Here is a 25,438-nt window from a genome sequence, read left to right on the forward strand (position 1 = left end):
AATTCACTCCTTTATTACTCATACAGAAAATATTTATATTTTTTTATTTTATGGCATATGTTTTTGTTTTCTATTTGTTATTTGATATTAATGTCATTTAGTTTATTTGCCATCAATCTGATTATAAATATTATTAGCTACTCTGGTTTCCCAAACCGATAAGGCGACTAATTATTATTGGTCTTTGGTGTGTAGGAGCGAGCGTTAAGTGCCATTAAAATATCAAAATAGAAAATAAATTCGATTTATAGAGATTCGAGCAACACTTGTTTATTAAGTCCAATACTCGAATAAGTACATACATGCCAGTTAACGAGAGCGATAACAATAATGCCGCCATATTGATTAACTATTCACAAAAAAAAATACCTTCCTATTGATAAATATTTTGTATATTTATCATTTTAACTTAACTTAATAAAGGAAAATAATAATAATAATTCGAATTAGCTACATTACATACTTATTATTAAAGCAAATTTTTTTATCAATATTTTGTATCGTTTACTGACCACATTTTCACATTTGATATTGTTTTTGAAAGCAAAAGTCTTTAGTTTAATTTGAACTCTCATTTATGGATTAAACTAAGTTTAACCTAAAGATAATTAATAATTAAATGTATCAAAGTGGAAATTTGTTGAAACAATTCATCATTATAAGGATCCAAAATATATGTATATACATAGTTATTAGGATGCTAAATGAATATTGTTGAAATTACAAACTTATTATAAACCTTACCACTCACTCATGATGAAGAATATAAAAATAAACCAAAATAGCGTAGCGTTGCTTTTAATAACTAAGAAGTATAGAAAATACTGATGCACTCACTGATTACCACAAACTTTTGTAATAGTTTTATAATTGTTGCATTACATTTTATCTTCTGGCAGTTTGTGATTAATGGCCTTTCATTAGAAAGTAAAATAGTTAGCTGTAAGTTAGTTTAGATTATTTAAAAAAATAAATAAAAATTCTGAACGTTTATAATTAATGAAAGTGATTCATAAAAAAACATTACAGTAAGTAACACACTACTTTTTGATTAACTTTACTTAAATTGTGAAATAACTGTTTATCAGGTAAAAAGTTTTTATTTTATTTTCATATAGATACTTAAATATTATTTAAGTATAAAAAAAAATGTTCATTTGTTCAAAAAAATAAACGAGAAATATTTATTAAATATAAATTTCCATCACAATTGAAATTTAAAAATATGTATGTATGTATTATGATAAATATCAAAACGCAATCTGCCTAACTAGAAAAAGAATTTTAAATTTAATTTTTGTTAAATTTTAAAATAGAAATTTTATTTTTTTCGTACCATAAGAAATATTTTAAAAAAGCTTTTTCAAAACTAAATAAAAAACCATAAATTTCAAAAAATAAAATGTACATAAAAGTTCAAAACAAAGAAATAATAAAACAAAATTTTAAATTATATTTGAAATTTGTTTTACAGTACGAAATTTAAAATAATAGTCAATTTTATGGACTTAAAATCGACTTTAAGGCTTTTGTGGTTAGGGTGAATGTTTATTAAATAATGGTTTATTCTAATCGCTTGTTTTAACTACAAAAACGTTCAATAATTTTGCATGAAAGTGTGTTAGAGTGAATTATATCTCGATTATAACGTCGTTAAGGTGGTTTTCGGAAGAAAACTATAGTGAATTGTTTTATTTCGATAAGAGATTTGTAAGCGTTAAATAGAATAGGACTTCATATTACAACCTTTTTTCATCGGATAAAAATTTTATAAAAATAGTTTTTTGAACACAAGTCCTTACTTCAATATAATTAAAAAAAAATTAGAACTAAGTTTATTTCGATTTTCAACCGGTTTTTGCTGCTGTCGGTATTTGATTTTTGGAATATGAAATAAACAATATTTTTCGATTGGGAAAGTTGAACCTCATAGAGCGGAAACTCTTCTGTCAAAGATCTAAGAGGTGAGAATGTATTAGTAAAAAAAATATGTGAAACCAAAAACAACACTCTTATGTGTGATTGTTCTGAGTAATTTATTTGTTTTATTTTTTTTCCTAGTTTCCGCTCTATGTACATATATTTCTCTATGACTAGAATTATGTATTGAAAAATTGGTTTTATTTTATTACTATTGTTGCCAAATGGAGTTTTTCACTAGCCGTTTTTTTTAAAAGTATTTTAGCGGTACGGTATTTTAGTGTTTACGGTAATTTCGGTCTAACTTAAATAATAAATTAAATTTACAAAAATTAAAAATAAGTTAGTTAGATTTTAATAAACTCATTTACGAAAAATTGGTTTATTTTGTATTGAATAAAGGTATTTTCGATTATTTCGATAACATTAACTGTTATTTCGGTAACGGTAGTCAAGCTGAAATTGTATTTTACGGGTAATGGTAACTATCCAATTAAATCACATTAAAATTATTAATTCGAAAAAATATCTGGGCATTTCCATGATATACATACTTGTCCGTCGCACACTTTTATTTTATTTCTTTATATTTTTATACCCTACAACACCATAGTGGGGAGGGTATAATGTGTTAGTGCTGATGTTTGTAACACCCATCTTAACCCTCCGTTAGTCGCAACAGATCTAGTTGATACAGGCAAACATCTTTTTATTATAAATTTTTTTAAACACCCTAAATTTTAAGCTATTTTTGAATAAAAATATTTGCCCAATTCACAATTGGCGTCGTAGCGTTGTAGCATTGTATGTCATAAATATTTTTCAAACAAATTTTTCGAAACAAAAACAAAATATTAATAAAAAAAAACTACGACATACAACGGTACGACACCAATTGTGAATTGGGCAATAATTTTACTGTAATTTTATTACTCTTTTAAATACTTTGAATTTAATATTTTTTTTATGTTTACGAAATAAAAAGTGTAGAGATTATTTTCAAACGCGGATTTTTATTTATTGATATCAATTTGATACATTGCGACTAGTATCGATTGAAAATGATTGCGACTAACGGAGGGTTAAAGTATAACAAAATGCTCAGGATCACTTTCTGAGTCGATTAAGCGATGTCCATCCCTCCAAACCAAATTCAGCACAAATATGTTTTATATAAGCTGAACTCGTAATACCAAATTTAGTACCGATTGGTCCACAATAGCTCCCATATAAGCACCACTCTGGAAAAACTAATTAATGTGCATAAATATCTGAAATATATTAGTATCCAAATAAAATTCAGCACAAATATGTTTTATATGTATATAAGCAAATCACCCCGTGAGAGGCGTTATGTTTTCTTTTAATATCTAACACTAAACGAAATATTTTTCCTTTACAATCCGTTATATTTAAATAAAAACAATCTTTGTATGATTTTATAATAAATAAAATTTAACATCGTACGTGACATACCGTACGTGACAGATTTTTCTCTTATAATAAAACAATACAGTGGGACCTCGATTATCCGTATTGGTCGGGACCGGAAGTATTCTGGATAATCAATTTTCCCGGTTAATTGAGTATTGATGTACATGTTTAATGTGCTGTTTTTCTATAGCGAACGAGTACTTTGAGTGGAAATTTAACATGTGTTTTGTTATTGTAACAAAAACAAAATACATATAAAACGTCCACTCAAAGCACTCGTTCGCTATAGAAAAACAGCACATAAATAATATAAGGTTTTTATTAAATTTCGGACATATGCCCACAGCATTTCATTTTCTGGACAGAGTAAGTTTTTCTACGCATTTTTCAAAACTGCAGAAGTAACAACGTTCCAAGCTTTATTAATTGACAACAGTGCTTTCTTGATGTTAAATTCTTATCTTTTGATTGACGTGAATAGTTTTTGCACTATAGTTTTTCGATAATGACATTTAAAGCTCCATATTACACCCTGATCCATCGGTTGGTTCAAAGACGTCACATTTGGTTTGGAAAATTGTATAAATCGTTCATTGCTGAGTTTTTCTATTCTACTGATATGAATTGTGGCAGCTATATAATCAGCTGAAGATTTTTGTTCTAAGTTTGTGAATTGCATGTCGCTTTTTTGTTTAATTTTGAGTGGAATATTTTAGCCTTTTCATTCACTGTAAATCCAGAACTTCTAGTTCTTCAGCAGTCTTCAAATATTTTCAGTTTCGAATGGGGAATTCCTCTTTTTCGTTTTATTCATATTCACCCTTATCGTGGCTGGGGTAAACGTCTTACGCCTACGACTGTTTCGTACTAGATTTAATCTAGTACGAAATCTAGAACATGCCAATTAAATTAAAAAATTAAATATAGTCAGTTTAAACTATTATTATTAGCCATAATTGTTATATCGAGTACATTCAAATATCGACTTATCCACGTAAAAAATATATAAAATTTAAGTATTTTTCTTTAATAATAAAAGTCGGAAGGAAATTTTAGTCAACTTTTAATTTTTTGTTCACGCTGGACTTTTCCATATATAAACAAGTAAGAGAGCTATATTCGGCTGTGCCGAACTTCAAAATAAAAATTTTAAATATTTTTAGGTAAACAACATTTTTTTCCAAAGTTAATTTTTTTAAATTTTTGGGAAAAAAATAAAAAAATTTTTTTTTTTGTTTTTTAAATTTTTTTTTAATATTCAGCGAAAAAAAAACGGTTGGTGAAAAAAAAATTCTGGTTAAAAAATATTTTTTCCGATTTTGACCCATTGTAGGTCCATCTTACTATGGTCTTATATAGGTCTTTGAAATATCTATCATTAGATATCCATATTGTCTATATTAATGACATAGTAATCCAGATATTGGTCAAAAATCGAGGTTGTCCTGGTTTTTTTTCCTTATATCTCAGCCATTTGTGGATCGATTTTAAATAGCAACCGAGCCGGAAGAATTACGGAGATATTGATGTATGAATCGTATACGTAAGTTATTTGGGGGCTTCGCAAAGTTGATTTCAACAGACAGGCGGACATCTTATCGACTCCACTATCTATAAGGATCCATAATATATATACTTTATAGGGTCGGAAAATTATATTGTGGAAATTACAAACGGAATCACAAACTCATATATACCCTTCTTACGAAGGTGAAGGGTATACAAATAAAGAAACTTAAAATCTATTAAAATCTTTTTACGAATTATGTAAAAAAGCAATTGATTTATACGAATATAAGGAATGAGTAAGTGGATGTCTAATATATTATTAATGAATCAAATAAGAAAAAATAAAAAAAAATTTAAGTTTGTCGGCAATTTTAAAATAAAATACATACCTTAAATTTCATTTAAACATACTCTTAAGTAGACTGACTTTAAAAGCTCATTTTAAAATCCAAATACAATTTAAGTTATTTCAAATGACCCAGTTGTTTTTCGGTGCTATATAATAACAAGGATACAAAAGCCTTCATTAAAACATCAAATCTTATCTCTGTTAAACATATTTGTTTAACATCAAAAAAAATACCCTTCACAATCAAGGTAGCAATAGAAAGAAAAGACACAAAATATTATCATCGTCACATCTTAGCCTTGATAGTAAGTAAATCATTTATTAAAGATGAATAATGGACAAAAGAAAAACAATCTATTAAAATAAAATTTAAAAGTAGTACTAAAAAAATAATAAAAATTTTGTAAAAAAAATCTCATGATTAAGTTTTAGTCAAGAAATCGCAACTTAACTTAACAAAGTAAGGTGTGTCCTTCAAGGAAACAGCCCCACAATAACCCCAACTACCCAAACTCATACTTGAGGACGAAAAGTGTACGCAAACTCCGCCTCTTGTTGGGCTATGTAAATGAACATTTTGTGGATACAATATGGCGGTTGTATCAACTAACATCAATGACGTCATAGTTTGTGGAGCCAATTTTGCTGTTATATTTTTGGCAGGTGGATAAATGGGGGGTGGTGTGCTGGGGTCTTATAGAAATTCGATTCAATGTTATATACTTGGGTGTGCGTGTTGTTGTGGAATAGTAAATATAATAGGATGTCTGTGTATAGTAATTTGAGTGCGCAGCAGTTATATTGGGAATTTGTTTTTGTTGATTTCGTTTTTCTTTAAGGATTCCACACGAAATAAAATACATAATATACATCTCTATACATACCTACACACACACACTTGAAAATGTATGCGAAGCCATTTTGAATTTGGCTTCGTAGGAGACTGTGAAATGAAATCAGCTACAAAGCTCCTCAGATCGTCGAACAGTAAAGCTGCTTTTTCATTTGTGTCCGTCCCGACTTTGTGTACGGCTGGAGTTTCTTCTTAATAATTTCAAAAGAATTTAAAAAAAAATAAACCTTAACATTCAACATAAATCAGTGTGCTTTAAGTAAATTTTGAATTAAATTCAATTTGTTTGTTAAGCTAGATTGTAGAAAATAAAGTGAGAAAGAAAAAAAATAATTTAGTTGAAAATTTCCAAAAAAAAGAAAACGCTTAAGTATAATTTATCATACTAAAACCCAAGTAGTGAGTCTCTTAAATTAAAAAAAGAAAATTAATCGTAAAAATTCAATAAAAAGCTCATTGATTGTTAAATATATTGTTTAAATCACCTTAAGGCATTTATGTATTAAAATTCGTTCATAAATTTTACTTTAGTTACTTGTACTAACCCAAACTCAATTCAACTCAACTCAACTCACATTCAATTTTCCTCTGAACACGCTCTATTTATAAATCAGTCAAAGTGATTTTCTTAAGGCAATACATCGAAGATCTCCGCAAGATCATTGGTAAGATAAAAATTCAATTCTAAACCAAGCGACACCACACCACAAAGGAAACCATTTTAAATAAATAAATTTCTATATAAAATCGTTTGTGTCTGTTAACATTTAAATTTATGCCAATGTATTATGTAACGAATCCAGACAAATAAATTTTTCATTTTTCAAACATTTATTGCGCATATGCATCCCAGCATTTGTGTACTTCCTACCATTTATCACCTATAACCTTCATGAGTCCTTGTCTACTAACGACCTTCTTTTATTAATATATTTTCTTATTTTCGTGCATTTGATAAATAAAAAACATCCTTCAACAATTTTGTTATACAATCATAATTGATTATGTAACTACTAACAACAGCTTCAGTTTATATGCATGTCTACCAAAAATTTTGTTTATGTTTTTTTAGATTTAGTTTTTCAATTCATTCATTAAAGTTTTATTAATATTCATTGTATTTTTTGTGATTTTTTTCTTTTCAGAGGAGAAAATGTCGCTCAATCCAAACGGGTATAAACTTTCCGATAAAACGGGCAAATTAACAGCTTATGGTAAGTTATATAAATAAGTAGTGATATTATAATAAAAAAAAAAACAACACACAGGGTTTCAACATAATTTCAATATAAAAATAAGCAAAATTTCCGAATTTTCTCATTTGACAGTTTCATTTTGAATATAACTAAAAATTCTAATTAGATATTTTGAGATTTTTTTCATAGTTACGTCAAAACTGATTTTTTAATGTCAAATAACATCACTACACCATTTCAATTTGAAATTGGCAAAATCCCAATTTATATTGAGAAAAGGAAAATTAAAATTGAGTAACATAGTGCAACACGAATAAAAATAACCATATTCGGACACCACTACTTGATAAAGGACAAAAAAACAAAGACCCATGTCTCCCAGTTTTGCCTAAACTCATGCACTTTTTTATGAACATATAAAATCCAAAAAAACTTCATCTTCAATATTTTTGCAAAAAAGTTCGGAATTTTGATTTACTCTCTGAGGTAAAGTTGTAGCTCTTGTCATAAAGAACAAATATTGTGAACATATAAAATCAAAAAATTTTCATCTTCAAGATCAAGATCAAAATCGCAAAAAACTTTAAACAATTAGATTTTTTTACCTTTTTATCCCTGTTCAGGTCCATAGGTAGCAAACCGTTCAAAATTCAAGGAAACAATCAACTACAAAAATGTACCTAAGATCTCAATAAACAACTTTCTAGAACATATGAATTTCCTAGGAATGATTCTTACCACCGTTTAGGTAGGTCAATATAAATTAGTAAGAAAAAACAAAAGGAATTATGTATTTGGGCCATAACTATTAAATTATTATAAACTAAAGCATACTGTTAGGCAGCTTAAAAAATGTATTTCTAAATTTATTTCGAGTTTTTTTTTAAGTTTTTTGCGATTTTGATCTTGAAGATGAAGTTTTTTTGATTTTATATGTTCACAATATTTGTTCTTTATGACAAGGGCTACAACTTTGCCTCAGAGAGTAAATCAAAATTCCGAACTGTTTGTAAGATATGAGCCTGAGAAAATTATCACTTTTTTGCTAAAATGACACCGAGGACAAAAAACTTTGGGGGCCCATACAAAAAGTTCATGACTTTGGGTAAAACTGGGAGACACGGGTCTTTTTTTTTGGACTTTTATCACGTACTGGTGTCCGTATATGGTTATATTTCCATGACTTAAAAAATTACGCACAGTGTAATCCAAGTTAATATTGAGCACATAGAAATCCAATTTAATCTCGACAAAATTCAAATTGTATTTCAGAAAAGTTAATTAATATTGAGAAAAAACTTTTTGAAATAATTAAATCCCAATTAATATTAAGAAAATACCAATAAAAGTTCAGAAATGCTGTTTCAATTTGTTTTTCTTAATATTAATTAGCTCTTCTGAATTTAAATTTATTTTTGAACTTCTTGATTTTATTTTCTTGTATGTATGTGTATTTTCTCAATATCAATTTGTGTTTTCTCAATTTCAACTTGAAGTTGTTGTTTTTCTCATGAGCTGAAAAAAGAGTGAGCTGAAAAAACTTATACTTGTATTAATAAGTTAAATAAAACATAAACCGTTCAATGGAAAAATTCTAAAAAATACGTAAATATATTCAAATATTGTACAAATTTATTATACATTAAAATATTAATCGGTATTTTGAAATTTGTCCACTTTTTTCGGAAATCCTCCCATTAAAATTGCATTAAATTATTAAATTATGCTTAAAATCGGACATGTCCTAAAATACCTTTCCTGTGTTCTCTAATTATTTTTTTACAATAGACCAATAATACCTTTCCACAGGCCGAAGTTCTGGACAGTTGGGTGGATTTGCCTCACTTGGTACAAAATTGACATTATTGTTTGAATACCACTCAAGTGAAATAATTCAGCATTTTGTTTCGTCAGAAAAAATAAAACGAAATTATTTTTTGGATTGAAACCACTTTCCATTTTCTAAGCGGAATTGATATTAGATTGGAATTATTTTTTTCTGAAATAATAATTTCTTTACCAAAAACTTGACTTTTAATTTAATAAACAAAACATGCCAAATTATAAATGTTGAGCTTTTATTTTGAAAGATTTTTACAATTGGTCAATTCACAAGGTCTCTTATCAGTCATATTGTCATAATGTCCTAATATATCACGACTTGGCAGCTCAGCTTAACCGACTCTTAGGCATTCGGCGCAGGTCTCTGCTGGTTGGTTACGATAACACAATAAACATAGCATACAGAGTAGTATTATTTTAGGAAATTTTTTGCTTGAAAAACAATAAAAACGTTGTGAAATATTAGGACATTATGACATGATAAGAAACCTTGTGAATTGACCAATAAATTTATTCAAAGTATTGGCCATTGTTAGCTGTGACCTTTTCCCATCTTTGTGGCAACACATGGATTCCGAGCCAAAAGAACTGCTCATCTTTTGAGGTCAAGAACGAATCAAGCCAATTTCGAATACTATGTTTTAAGGTGAAGCGTATCCCAGAGAGAATGTTCTGCATCGATTGAAACAATTAGTATTCGGACGGGGCAAGATCTGGATTATAAGGCGGGTGGGGCAAAACTTCCCAATCACTTCATTCTAAATAGTTTTAACAGGTATTGTTACATGTGGCCGAGCGTTGTCATTATGGAATATTACGGTTTCATGTCTGCCGCATTCTCTGGGAACTTTTACTCAGTTTTTGAATCAGTTGCCTTCGGTACAACTTGGTCTGCCAAGATTTCAGCAGCTCATAATAGACAGGAGAATTTGCTCCCATCAAATACAGAGCATTACCTTAGCGCCATGGATATTTGGCTTTGGTGTCGATTCGGCTGGTTGGCCGTGCTTGACTTACGATCTCTTACGCTTCGGGTTATCGTAATGGATCCATTTTTCATCGCAAGTAATGATTCGGTGCAAAAATGATTTTCTTTTATAGCGTTTAGCATCATTTCGGATACACAAAATCGTATTTCTAGTCTCTCGGCTTCAATTTGTATGGTACCCTGCATTTGGATGAATCCTGCTGCTCGCAAACTGCTCTTGTTGAGTTTGACAATAATATTCATGGAGTAATGCCTCCAATTCTTGGTCTTCAAACTTTTTTGGCTGGCCGATCTTTGTCTTCCGTGTCAAAATCAAAATTTCTGAACCGAACAAACCATCTCACTCACACTGACACCGATGAAACACATTTACTGTAAGCTTTGGTGAGCAATCCTTGTGCTTCAGCGGCACATTTTTTCAAATTAAAGAAGTAAAGCAAAACTTCCCGCAAATGACGCTTTGTTGGTAAAATATTCGAAATTTTCGAAGCAAACTCAATAACTAAGTGAGATCAAAATGACATATAAGTTATTGATAACAAAAATTGGGTTCAAATGATACGCCATCTATTTACAAAATCAACCGGAATCTGAAGCTGAAACAAATTCGGTGGAAATAATAACTACGGAATTGAAACCATTTGGAAGGAAATGTGTAACAGGCCTGATATACTTAGCTCCTTGCTATGGATTGTTCAAATAAAATAAGATATAATGTAAATTTAAGCAAAAGTCGAAAAGTCAATAATTGATTAGAGCTTTCGATGTAACGATTGTGAAATATCACATGATTTCAATTCGAGATTCCTCACCAGAAAGCATTGCCATAGTTTTATCAGAAATCAGTCGGCTCTATAAATATTTGCACAAACTGTTAATATCTTCTCCTACTATATGCCAGGTTATACAAATATTATAATGTGACATTTACACCCCTTAAGAAATTTTATATAAAAAAAACCAAAACGTTAAACATCATTACTTAAATACCAACAATATTATAGACCAAACACTACAAATTTGTACAAATATTTTAACACATCACTTACACAAATCAACAAACATATGTACATTCCTATTCTGTATCCTTTAAATGTCACAAACACAAACCGAATGTCCTTAAAATACAAATTGTACAAAAGTAAAAGTGAGACTACAAAACTAAACAGAAAAATAAGTGAAAAAACACGCTTAAGTATCACAAGTTTTGAAGAAAACAAAATTGTTACATTCACTACTCATACCCGTCTTATTCTAACAATAAATTCAAGTAGCTTTATGTCCAACACACTCGTTCACTTTGTGATAAATCACTTTACTTACAAACACTCATCCATAGAAAACAGATTTCGCCTGTTTTGTTTTTTCCAGTCTTCTACACACGTTAATAGCAACGTAACGCTTAAACTAAAAAGTCAAACGACAGGAACCAACTTCAACCATAAAAACCCACCCACCACCACCAACATACGAATGTGTATTAGAATCCTGCACCAAGTGTGTGTGAGTGTGTCTCTCTGAATGTGTGTGTGTCTATCTTAAATTGAAATAAAACAAATATAAACCGTTTAGTCACAGGATATTACCTACACTCGCATGCAATACTACTCTGCTACATTTTATTTATGTCTGTCTGTTTCTTATTACCAGCGGTAATCATTACAAGGTCTTAACTTTATAGGCCTTCTGGAAAGGCCCAACTACAAAATTTAAAAGATTCGTTACTCTTTTCAGCCTGCCTTCCTTCAGGTTCTCCAAAATATTCCGTCATATCCCAAAGTAGTACATTCTCACTAAGGTTTTTGACAACTGAGTTAGGACTTTGTTGAGTTTAAGTTACCGCTCTATGTCATTCTAAGATGCTCTTTTGTTTTAGTATTTTCAAAAAGTCCTGTAGTCTGTGGATTATAGGTTCCAAATATGATATTGCTTTGAAATGGAGCTCTAATATTATGAGTTTACAAAGAAGAAGGCCTAATGTTAGGCCTCTTTATTTTTTCAGTTAATCGTCGAGCGATTGTTTTTGTGCGCACGTTAAAACGGGGGATGCTCTTCTTGCTATTGTTTCCACAGTGTTTATTTGTTTACTGAAGAAATGCAAACGTAATCATGCCTTTAATGCAGAACATTTCCTACTTTTTTCATGGAATTTAAGGAATTTTTCTATTAGACAACAATTTGTTACACATTATAAAAGGTTCAGTTATTTTAAGGAATCTGTGATGGATTTTGAATGATTGTTTTTAATTAAATTCAAATGAATTGTGTTTTGTCTTGCTTACAAAATGTATGTAATGATTTGTTGCACCAGATTTTTTGGAACATAAATTTTATTAATTTCTTGGCATTTATAAGTTTCAATAAAAACTGAGGGTTCAAATATTTATTAGATTAGATAAGAGTAGCCAAAAATGTTAATATAAATAAAAAATACAAGTCTGATGTCTAAAAATTGGTACCATTATATTTTAGGTTTATAAAATGTCTTATTCGCTTAATAAAACAAAATTTGTTTAAAGAAATCCACTTTTCCGTTCGCGTTCATAGAGGGTAAAATTTGTCTTGTTACAATGCAAGTGTGCCCTAACTCCCATCTTCTATTGGCAGTGAAATATTGCCGTTAACAGTTCTCAATATGAGATAGTTTGGTTCCCTTACCCAGATGGGAGACCGATTCGTGGCTGGCTAAACTATATTTTCATGGGACACCTGTCATTCGTAAAAGATTATCTAGGGATCACTTTTAGTAAAGATGAAGAGGTCATTTTGAAGAGTACATAGCTGTCATTTATTCTCACTTAGTTATTGAACCTTATAGTGTAAACAACAAAGTTTTGTTTTTGCTTCGAAAATGTCGAATTGTGTGCCAACAAAGCGTCATTTGCGGGAAGTTTTGCTTTCAATTTAAAAGAACTGCTGTTGAAGCACATCATTGCTCACCAAAGAATATGAATGTGTTTCATTGGTTTCAACGTGCGAGATATGGTTTGTTCAGTTCAGAAGTGGTGATTTTGACACGGAAGACAAAGGCCAGTAAAACAAGTAAGAGAGCTTTATTCGGCTGTGCCGAATCTTATATACCCTTCTCCAAATTATACTTTAAAATAAAAATTTTAAATATTTTTAGGTAAACAAAATTTCAATTTTTTTTCCAGTTGTTTTTTCGAAATTGTTTTTTAAATTTTTTTTTTAAATTTTTTTTTTAATTTTTTTTTTAAATTTTATAATTTTTTTTTAGATTTTTTAATATTTAGTGAAAAAAATTTTGGTGAAAAAAAATTGGGGTTAAAAAATTTTGACCCATTGTAGGTCCCACTTACTATGGTCTTATATACGTCGTTGCACATATCTTTGAAATATCTATCATTAGATATCCATATTGTCTATATTAATGATTTAGTAATCCAGATATGGGTCAAAAATAGGTCAAAAATCGAGGTTATCCTGGTTTTTTCCTTAAATCTCAGCCATTTGTGGACCGATTTTCTCGATTTTAAATAGCAACCGAGCCGGAAGAATTTCGGAGATATTGGTGTATCATTCGTGTATGTAAGTTATTTGGGGGCTTCAGAAAGTTGATTTCAACACACAGACGGACAGACGGACATGGCTATATCGACTCCGCTATCTATAACGATTCAGAATATATGGGGTCGCAAATGAAAAATGCAGAAATTATAAACGGAATGACAAACTTATATATACCCTTGCCACTCATGGTGAAGGGTATAAAAAGACCATGAATTGGAGGCATTACTTTTTGCACATTACCTAGTCCGAATACTATTTGCTTCCACAGATGCTGGGATATGCGGAGTATCCGATATTGTCTTGATTTGTTCTTGGCCTTAAAAGATGAGCAGTTCTTTTGGGTCGGAAAGATGGGAAAAGGTCATAACTAACAATGGCCAATACTTTGAATAAATTTATATTGTACAAATGTTTCAAAGTAAAAGCTAAACATTTAAAAAAAGCCCGCATTTATTAAGTTATACACCCAATAACATTGGATGGTAACTTAGTTATGAAAACTTAACTTTATAATAAAAGAAAAAATCAAGTACACACTAAGTAAGAGGAACTAAAATTTAATTTAACTTCACAAAAAATATGAAAAGTACCATTAGATCGAAGAAAAAATACCAAACTAACCTTTGCCAAGCAAACAAACCCCTGTTTAGTACTATTTGTTATCCATTGATATGATTAAAATTTTATCCAAATACATTAAATATGTTATTAAAAACATATTTAATGAAAAAAGTACCTAAAATAAATACAAAAAAATTAACAAATTAATATTTGGTACTTTTTGATAAGTAAAGAATACGATTTAAAATTTATTTCTATGTTTATTAGTTTAAAATACATACGTGACAAGTTTTTACCCGTTTTTCTCCCTAAAAGGTACGAATTTCAAAAAAGTACTAAACCTGTCTGCTATTTTTTTAAATGGATGAAGACGCATTTTAAATATTCGGATAAGTATTAGTTTAAAAGAAATAAGGTTATAAAATTTTCACGTATTTACCCCCTAAATATTAAAATTTCTAAAAATTCCTTATTGGATCTATATGGGGAGAGAGAAACCTACAGTTAAGATTTCATATCATGACGAATCAGCCACTAACGTTACTCATATATTTACAGAAACGCTAATAATTAACTCCCATATGCCTAAACATTTTTTAAATTTATCAAAATTTATAAAACAAATTTTGTATGAAAATTTTGTTTTATAAAGTTACATAAAAAAGTGGACTTTTCAAATGTTTCTGATTTTTAAAAAGTAGACCTTTCGAACTATCGACTTTTTTGATTGACAATTAAGCGGGATTTTTTTAGTTATTTTTAACAATGGGTTTTTAATTTATAACCCCCATGAACACGAAGTCTGGTTAGGACTTAACTAATAGTTATACTGTCGGTTAAAATTATGTTTGTATGAAAACTGACAGTATAACTATTAGTTAACACATAACCAGGCTTTGTGTTAATCGGGGTAAGTCATTTAATTTAATTTCTTCATATATGTAGCTTACATGTAATTTTTCTATTGCATTTCGTCTTGATCAATTAAGCGGGTAAAATATTTATGCGGGGAGCAATAAGGCGAAAACTGTACTTTCAAATTACATTTAAATAATGATGAGAAAAACATTCTTCTACTTACTTTTTTATATAAAAAAATTTCCTAAATTCCGTCTTTACTTAAAAAACCCATTATTGTGACAATTTAATCCCTGAAATAAATAAGTGGCAGTAAGTAGAACTTTTTTTTTCCAAAAACCAACTTCAATTAGTAATTATTTAAGTCTTTACAACAAAATCTCTAGGAAATAATGAAATAACATTAGAAGAGGGGAGGATTTCTGCTTCCAAACATAAATATTTACAACAACCACAATAAGTGTCTCAAATTTGACACAAAGCTCTGGCGTAGTCGTATATTTTGAAATGCCAGAGAGAATTTAAGCAATAAATAGACAGACATTCCAACAGCCAGCAAGCATCGGCTGCCATATATTGTAGTAGTATGTACTCTTATGTAACTAATAAAAATAAACACAAACTAAGAGGGGGATTTCTATTGTATTCAAATATTTAAAAGCTCAAAAGACTGTGGCTGGCTGTGGTCCAAATGAAAAACATTTTAACTTTTATATTAAATCCCTTTTTATGACCAACCAAAATTGAATTAAGCAAATGTTGGACTATAAAATCAATCTGTGTTTCGGAAAGGTAACTAAGGCTGGCATATCTCTCTTAAGGTTTTGAATAATGGTTATTTTTTTTATAACGAATAATGTGTAAATATGAAAACCAATATAAACTAAAATAATATTGTAATAATCATATTTCATGTTAAAAGATAAAAAAATACCATTATTTCCTGCAGGCGGAAGTCAAAGTCTTTTTTAACATTAAATATCTAATATCCTTAGCAAGGCTGATAACAAAAATGTAATCTTTGTATGTGTGTTGTTATTGTTATAAATTCATATTATTAAGATTGTATTCATAAAAATCAATGTGTTTTTTTATCAAATTTATTTTGTTTAGACCTTTTGCCAACCACAACTACGGCTGTTCCAGAAACACGCGAATTTTTGCTAAAAGTCATTGATGTTTTGCTGGACTTTGTTAAAACCACAAATGATCGCAATGAAAAGGTTTTGGAATTCCATCATCCTGAAGATATGAAACGTCTCTTAGACCTGGATATACCCGAACGTGCTGTGAATCTGCAGCAGTTGATTGAAGACTGTGCTACCACTTTGAAATATCAAGTGAAGACGGGTAAGTTTATTTTTTGTTTATCTCTTATTGGTTCAGTTAAATGTTGTCTGGTATTTCATAAAACATTCCACTCAACTGAATGATTGAATTAATGTTAAACTTAAAATTAAATTGAATTCATTAAGAACAATTATCTTGAAAATCAGTATTTCCTTTAAATATGCCACCAACCAACCACCCAGCCAACAGCCTCCCATGCTGTTTCCTTTACAAACCTGGTATTTCCGTTTGAATGATACTTTTGGGTTCTGTCTTTTAGTGGGGTATTTTTTTTTTGTTGCAGTGGCACACTTCTTGTATAAACATGCTTATTATCGACACTCCAAAAAAACAATTGCGGTCACGTGCTTGATACGATTAGAGCTGACAATAGTAGACGAGTGATGGGGCGGAGTGCAGGCGTGTTTTAGCTTGATTTTGAATAGAAGTAAAATCTGTTTTCAACTGCCAAATGACTTTTGCAAAGAATATATACACATGAGATCATAAAAAACAATATTTACAATATAAAATCATGATTATGGTTGAAGATTATGATTAATGCTTTGTTAGTTTTGTGTTTTTCTTCTTTTTTTTACTTGTGATATTTGGAATTTAGTTTTTTTGTGGGAGTTTTTTTGTTGTAAAGATGTTTTGAAAAAGAGATGTGGTTAAAATTTGTTGCAGCAAAAGTTTTATAGATTTTGCGACTATCAAAATGAAACTAGATATGATGCGTGACTACTTATGAAAAACATTTATTAGCTTTGCAAAATCCTTCATCACTAGTTACTAGGGTATTCAATCGATTAACCGATTAATTTAGGACGGTTAACTGTTCGAATAATTTAAAATTGCCGATTTTCAAATAACAAATAAACCGATTAATTTGTTTCGATTAACCGATTAACCGAAATTCCTTTTCTTGCACTTTAACATATTTTTTTGTATTTATTTTTCCAATTCAATTCAATTACAAATTTCAAATTAAAATTATATATTTTTTCGAACATCCAAGAAAAATGTTTAGTGATAATAACAACTGACATATTTAATTTACATGTATTTAAAACTTTGTTTGCATTTACATGTACAGAACTTAACGAAACTAAACGAAACTATCAAAAGTATTCAATATCTAAAACAATCCAAAAAGGACACCAATGATATGCTTAGAAAAAATTAAAAAAAACAACTGAGATATTGAATATTCTTCATCATGCTTTCGATTTCTCCAACATGTACAATCAGCGAGAGAGTTTTTTCCAAGTCAAGTTTTATTAAATCTAAAGAAAAAAAATCGTTTAAAAGGAAAAAAATTAAATTATATTCTTTTTATAAAAGATTATTTCAGAAGATCTCACTAAAATCCTAAAAAACTCAAATGTGTATACAAATGGGATCTCAGATACCTATCTCAGATATGCTATTATTTTTTGGTTGAATTGTTATGTTTGGTTTGTTTTTTTATGTCTTTCTACACAAAATTCGTGGCTGTATTTTCAATTTAAAATTAAAATAGATATTATTCGGTTAATCGAATAATTTTAAATTAACCGAATAAATCTAAACCCCGATTAATTATTCGCTCGGTTCACCGATTAAACCAGAAACCCGATTAATTGAATACCCTACTAGTTACTTTACTAGTCCAAAGTAGTATTTATGGTGGTTAATTGATCTGGCGTTGCAATAAAATATTTAGTTAAAATCTTTGAAACTTTACTACTAGGCATATCATTTCTAACTGTATTTTAAAAGTTTATAATTGTAATTGAAATACAAATGGAAATTTCTGAAATACAAATAGAAAATCTTTAACAATTTTTAGAAACTTCAGAAATATAATTGAAAACGGTGTAATTGTAGTTTTTGGTCACTGCATAGCAAGTTCGACCAACTGTAGGTTAGAAGTCAAAATCGTAAAAACTGTGCAATAAAACCAGTAGCACCGTTTTGGTCCATATATTTAAAACCAAGTAAGAGAGCTATATTCTGCTGTGCCGAATCTTGTATACCCTACACCAAATTATACTTTAAATTAAAACTGTTGAATATTTTTATGTTAAAAAATTTAAAAAAATTTAAAAATTTTTTATAAAAAAAATTAAAAAAAAAAAATTTTATTTATGAGTGAAAACAATTTATGCCAAATTTCACTTATAAATTAAAAAAAAAATTTTTAATGAAAAAATAAATTTGAAAAAATTCGGGTTAAAAATATTTTTCCCGATTTTGACCCATTTTATGAAATATCTATCATTAGATATCCATATTGTCTATATTAATGACTTAGTAATACTTAGATCAAAAGTTGAAGTTGTCCTGGTTTTTTCATTATATCTTAGCCATTTGTGGGCCGATTTTTTTCGATTTTAAACAGCAACTGTGCCGGGTCTTTAGCCAATATATTGATGTATGATCATGTATTTAAGTTATTTGGAGGCTACAGAAAGTTGATTTCAACATACAGACGGGCATGGCTATATCGACTCCGCACTTTGTGGGGTCGCAAATGAAAAATTTAGAAATTACAATTGGAATGACAAATTTTATATGTTGAAGGGTATGAAAATATTTAAAAATAACTTTTATTGTTACAACACCCTTTTTATGTGTAAACAGGAATGTTTTTTTTGTTTCTTTTTAAAATCATATCTACCCTTTTCTCAACCCATTTGAAATGATTTACGTCTGCGGTTGATAGGTGTAAATAATCTTTTACTTTCTATCAATATTCAATGGACCATAAAATGGTTTTTTCCACTAGCACAACAACTACATTTTACTTGGGCTGTGGCTATAATAGTCAGACAAACAAACGTATTTTATTCAATCACACTGTATGTGAACTAATAAGGTTGTCGGTTATACGATACGAATGAAAATGTTTCGGCTATACTGGCCAAACATTTTTATTTTGTTTTCTACATAGGGAATTATACAAATTCGTAGTGACATGAATTTGTGGCCACTCAAATACCCAGCAAGTAACATTACTTTATTAGAATATGTCGCCCCTACGCCCTTCGAAATTTCAATGTATATGCTATAGGACCGGTTCGGTTGCAACAACCTCGATTTTTTATCTATATCTGGGGGGTTACTCTCTATTGCGATGCGAAAGCAATTTCGATGCGAAAGGTAAATGCGTTAAGAATACAATTTTGTACTTTGTATCGTCTACGCAAACGATTTCGCAAAAAGAAGCAATACTGGCACAACAAAATAAACAATAGCGAAGAATGACAAAATGAAATGTCAAAACATGTAAATAAAAACATTTTTAAACTAATTTTTTGTGCGATGCGAAAACGCAATAAAGGGTACCAATTGTACCATTTTTCTTTCGCATCGCAATAGAGAGTAACCCCCCTGGATTACTAAGTCATTAATATAGACAATATGGATATCTAATGATAGATATTTCAAAGACCTTTGCAACGACGTATATAACCCGCATTTTTTTTCACAAAAAAAATGTATTGTCATTTTTTTCATTAATAAATTTAAAAAAAAATTTGTATGAAAAAAAATAATTTTGAAAATGTTTTTTAATCCGATTTTTTTTCATAAAATTTTTGTTAGTATTTCAATTTCATTCAATCTTTATCTTAAAGTATACTTTGTAAAGGGTCTATAAGATTCGGCACAGTCGAATATAGTTCTTCTACTTATTACATGACGGATGACAACAAAAGTCAAATAGTACCTTAATTCTTACTTCAGAAGCATCAGAGCAATTTTTTATATTGTTAATTGTACCTTCTAACAATACGAATTTTCAAAAATTTTGAAATACTTATTTGGTATTTTTTGATAAGTGAAGAACATGATTAAAATAGTATTTAAAAAGTAACACAATAACTTTTTCCCCATTTTTTTCCCTAAAAAATTCAAAAAAATACCAAACTGCAATAGTGTAGAAGATATTCATAAAATTTTCATACAAGGTTTCAGGTTACCAATTTTAACCCAAATTAGCTTTTTCTTTAAATTAAAAATTATAAAACTGATATAACAATTCATCTTTAATATTATAAAATTGAAATATTCAAAACTTAAACATTTTCCTAATTCGTACATATTTTTCTTCTCCAATCACTGCCATCCTAACCCCTTATCTAATGGTTTATCATTCTTTGATGCTGTTGACAACCCTAATTCGTGTATATTGGCATCGAACACGTTTTTGTCATCAATTGACGTGCATATGCTTTCTGTACTGGAATCATCTTCTATATCTGCTGCAAATGCCATTATACGAAACCGCTCTATAATCATATTCAAATTTATTCCAAAAATTAGTTTTTCAACAAACAAATCTCTTCTTTCAAAGCCACTGTGTGGCTGGTTACTACGAGTTTCCTAACTGTGTGGTGACAAATTTTATGAAAATTGCTTATTTTTTGAATGCCTGTTTAAACACTGATAACACTTGATTTCAATTTTGATGATGTTTGTTTATCTAGTAAAGTAAATGTGGTAAATTTAATTTACATAAATTTAACACAAAAGATAATCCTTACTTTTGATTAAATATAGTATCAAAAGTCATAACATGAAAAAGGTTTAGAAACAAATATAAATAAAAATTTGTTCACCTAACTTTTGAAATCCCAAAGAATTTACTTGAATTGAAAATTATTAATTAGTTTATTAATATTGATACAAAATTCATTCCAATTATGAATTTATTTTTCCTATGCATTTAATGTTTCGAAATTTTGAATATTAGAATATCTGAACTAATAGACCGCATTAAATTGACAGCATTTATTCGTTTATAATCCAACATATTTTTTTTGTCTATACTAAACCGAGTAGTAAATGTTTGTTTTATCATAATCTAATGTAGCGTTATAATTCCTCAGTTAAATGATGGACAAATTAATACGAAACTAATGCCACACAATATGTTTTCTGTTATTTGAAAAATATCACTAAACATACAGTTTGCGGCCATAATTTAAGAACCAAAATAATTTATTTTATTTCCTGTAATTCTTTTTTTTAAATAATTTAAATAAACCCAGAAATGTTTTTAAAACTTGTTCTAAAATAACTACTTCTGGAACGGGAGTAATCAGAACCATTTAAGAACTGTTTTCTGGTAACCTTGGAACTAATAATGTCGCAATTATTTCTAGAACCCATTCAATGGAACACTATTGTGGTTCTTTATAATTTATATAGAGTTTTCTTGGAATCAGTTCTTTGGAACTACTGATACATTGGTTTTAGACTACATTTTTCTATTAGAACCGATTTAAAAACTTGTTTTAAAATAACATTTAAATGTATTTTTCTTTTAAAATTTCAATAATTTATTTTCGTGAATGATTTTCGGAAGTTATATGGGATATTTGATTAAGATGACATGATTTATGTCTATATGAAACATATTTCTGAATTTTATTTAAATACCAACATTTTTAAGGTATTTATGCTCGTTAAACTTATTTACGGAACCGTGCCTTATATGGTAGCTATGACTAATTACACGGTGCTACGATGGAAAAAAACTTGGAAAATGACCCAGCGTGGGTTATAGAGCTTGCTGAGTAAATTACAAATTGTGTCAAAAAATTTCAGAAACACCCTCAAATTCAGAAGTTATTCTGAAAAAACCGTTTTCAGTGATGTTCGTCAACTTATCGATCTGTAACTCTGTCAGTTTATGACCGACTTTAAACTGATTACGCTTTAAAATGACGTGCATTTTTTGATACATTTGTAAGTGATAAGTATTGTTTTTGTTAAGAATATCTAAAAGAAAAACAAAATTTATCAACTTTTTTATTTTAGTCGCTTTTCATTGCTTATTTTGATATGGAAGCTTATACAAATTTATACTAATATATAAAGAAAATTTAGTTCTTAACAAAACATGGTTTTAATTATTCAAATCGGATCAAAATAGTAAAAGTTATTCAACTTTTCATTAACACATTTTTTAGTATTTTCTCTCCCAGCCCATATGAATAAAAAAAAAACTATACAAAAAAAAATATTTGTACAATTTTTAATTTACAAGGTAAATTTTATCGAACTTTTTTCGAAAAAGTTTTAATAACTTTGGCAAGTATAACAGCTAATGTCTCGGTTTTGTCTACACAAAATTGTCTTTAAACACCGTTCAAAAACAAATAGGGTTTCATAGAAAAAAATTAAAATAACTGTTGTTGAATTTGAAAAATTACGAAAAAAATAAAAAAGAAAGCAAAACTATTTATAAAAACTTACACAATTTCTTGGAATATAGATTCCTATAGATTTATTATAGAATATAGATTTATGAAAGCCTAATTCTTTAGCTATCCATAATTGTTTAAAATTTTGAAATCGGTCTAAAAATTTGTGAATTAGAGGTACTAAAGTACTACGACATACCCTAAAACAGTTTTTTCAAAATAACTTTGAGGGTGTTTCAAAATCTTTGAAAACGGCTTTAGTATGTTATGGATCATCATAAAATTAGATGTATGGGGGCTAATGGACCGATTTCAGCCAGTTTTAATAGGCTACCAAATTTGATCTCAGACTCGAATTTTTTTCACCAAAAAAAAAATTATCATAAATTTTTTAAAAATTAAAAAAAAATTGTTTGCCATTAAATTTTTTTCAATAAAAAATTAAAAAAAAGTTTTGTTTACCTAAAATAGCTCCATTACATGTTTTCTGTAATTTTAAGTCTGCTAAACTTATTCTATATTTGAACCATACAAAATAATACAAAAACAAGTAAGAGAGCTATATTCGGCTGTGCCGAATCTTATAAACCCTTCACCAAATTATCAAAATAAAAATTTTAAATATTTTTAGGTAAACAAAATCTATTTTTTTCCCCAAAGTTGTTTTTTTTTTCATTTTTTTGAAAATATTTTTTTTCAATTTTAAATTTTTTTTGTTTTTTTTTAATATTTATCGAAAAAAAAAACTTTTGGTGAAAAAAAAAATTCGGGTAAAAAATTTACCCATTGTAGGTCCAACTTACTATGGTCTTATATACGTCGTTGCAAAGGTCTTTGAAATATCTTTCATTAGATATCCATATTGTCTATATTAATGACTTAGTAATCCAGATATAGGTCAAAAATCGAGGTTTTCATGGTTTTTTCTTTATATCTCAGCCATTTGTGTTATTTGGGGGCTTCGGAAAGTTGATTTCAACAGACAAACAGACAGACGGACATGGCTTAATCGACTCCGCTATCTATAAGTATCCAGAATATATTGTGGAAATTACAAACGGAATGACAAACTTATATATACCCTTCTCACGAAGGTGAAGGGTATAACTAGTTATCAGAGCTGTAAATGAATCATTCTTTTTTGATTTTAATTCATTATGAATTAGCTAAATTTTGAATTAATTCATTGAATTGAAAAAATGAATTGAATGAAATTTGAATCAATTCAAACGAATTAGGCAGAAATGAATTTCAATTCATTTCTAATTCAAATGAATTTGTAAAAATGAGTTGCAATTCATTTACAATTCATTTGAATTGAATTGATTTTGAATTAATTCAAACGAATTAGAAAAAAGAATTAGCAATTCAAATGAATGACTCAAAAATGAGTTGCAGTCAATAAGATTCGAGAGCAGATCTCTAGGGGGAATGAAAGATTTCTCCTACCAAAATGAAAATATCCAGTACAAAAAATTAAAAGCCTTGTCCTGTATACGCGCATGAACAATGAAAACATGGTGTTTGTGGTTTATTTCTTCAAGAAGAACTGATTTTTATTTTTAAATACGCTGAACGACAAAAGATATTTAATATTCAAGAAGCAATTAATAATTTTTCAAATTTTGTGACCCACGACCACCCAACGACAAACTTTTTGCTAATATTTATATTATATTTATTTCAAAAAAACAAAACTATCTTCCAAAAATAATCAAAAATCAGGAAAAATAACAATGTATGAACAATGTTTTGAACTAACACAATTGAGTTTCATAAATAAGGCTAATTATATTTAATTAGAATGCATCATTCACCTTAAACAATAATAGCTTTTCAAAATTATCATCTGAAAGAGATCCACGTTTAGGGATGTTTAGAATAGAGGCGTACGAAAATAATCTTTCAACGCCAGCTGACGATGGTAACGGCGCATTATATTTAAAGAAAGATTTTTTAACCGTCGATTAATTATACTGCATACTTGATGACTTTGAACAACCTGCTAAATATGCTGCGAATTTCGCGTCGGAGTTGGAAATGAATTGCTAATTTTTTTTCTAGTTCATTTGAATTAATTCAAAATCAATTCAATTCAAATGAATTGTAAATGAATTGAATTAATTCAACATCAATTCAATTCATTTGAATTGGAAACGAATTGCAATTCATTTTTACCAAATTCATTTGAATTAATTCAAAATCAATTCAATTCATTTGAATTAGAAACGAATTGCAATTCATTTTTACCAAATTCATTTGAATTAACTCAAATTTCATTCAATTCATTTTTTTGTGTGAATGATTCGTGAATTAATTCAAAAATGAGTGATTCATTTACAGCTCTGCTAGTTATAAACCTGATATTTTTAAACAAATATCATTGATAAATGAACTAATTCTACAACGTTTCGTAAGAAGGTATATTTTCTCTGTGAAGATTCATTCCCATAGAATGTAGCTGAAAAATATATTTATGCGATCACAGCACGAACTTTTTTTATTAAGGTTACGATTCTGGTCAGGAATATAAATGATTTTCTAGATTAAAAGCTTAATAACAAAGCTATTGACGATTTACTGTTTCTGAGCTTTTAATATATTATTGGTTTTTGGTAAAAAATGTGAGTGATCACAGATCGAGCTTCTTTTCCCGTTTAAACGCTTATTAACAAAGTTGTTATCGATTTAAGATTTATTGAGTTCATCACAGAATGAACTCCTTTTCCCGTTTAAACGGTTTCTTTTTACAAAATTATCGAGCATATCGAGCTCCTTTGAAAGATCGATTGTTGGTCAGAAATATGATTGAACACAGTTTGAATTTTTTGGGCCTATATTTCGTTTTTATACTGTACATAAGACATATTCAAA

The 25,438-nt window shown here is 28.7% G+C and overlaps 1 protein-coding gene across 2 annotated transcripts in view; it reads left to right on the forward strand.

Moving 5' to 3' along the window:
* The first annotated feature begins 910 nt into the window (after nt 1-910).
* Gad1 (glutamate decarboxylase) overlaps nt 911-25,438 on the forward strand; it is a 40,009-nt gene continuing 15,481 nt past the window's right edge. Inside the window, exons 1-3 of one of the 2 annotated variants that reach the window (XM_065503890.1) lie at nt 911-1,028; nt 7,211-7,279; nt 16,155-16,391. In XM_065503890.1, the coding sequence (XP_065359962.1) occupies nt 7,219-7,279; nt 16,155-16,391 (298 nt within the window). In that variant the 5' untranslated portion in view covers nt 911-1,028; nt 7,211-7,218. Of the gene's footprint in view, nt 1,029-6,623; nt 6,731-7,210; nt 7,280-16,154; nt 16,392-25,438 lie in introns of those variants that run through there. The other variant, XM_065503889.1, reaches the window with a different exon arrangement.

Source organism: Calliphora vicina, chromosome 3 (assembly GCF_958450345.1).
Source record: "Calliphora vicina chromosome 3, idCalVici1.1, whole genome shotgun sequence".
Classification (NCBI taxonomy): domain Eukaryota; kingdom Metazoa; phylum Arthropoda; class Insecta; order Diptera; family Calliphoridae; genus Calliphora; species Calliphora vicina.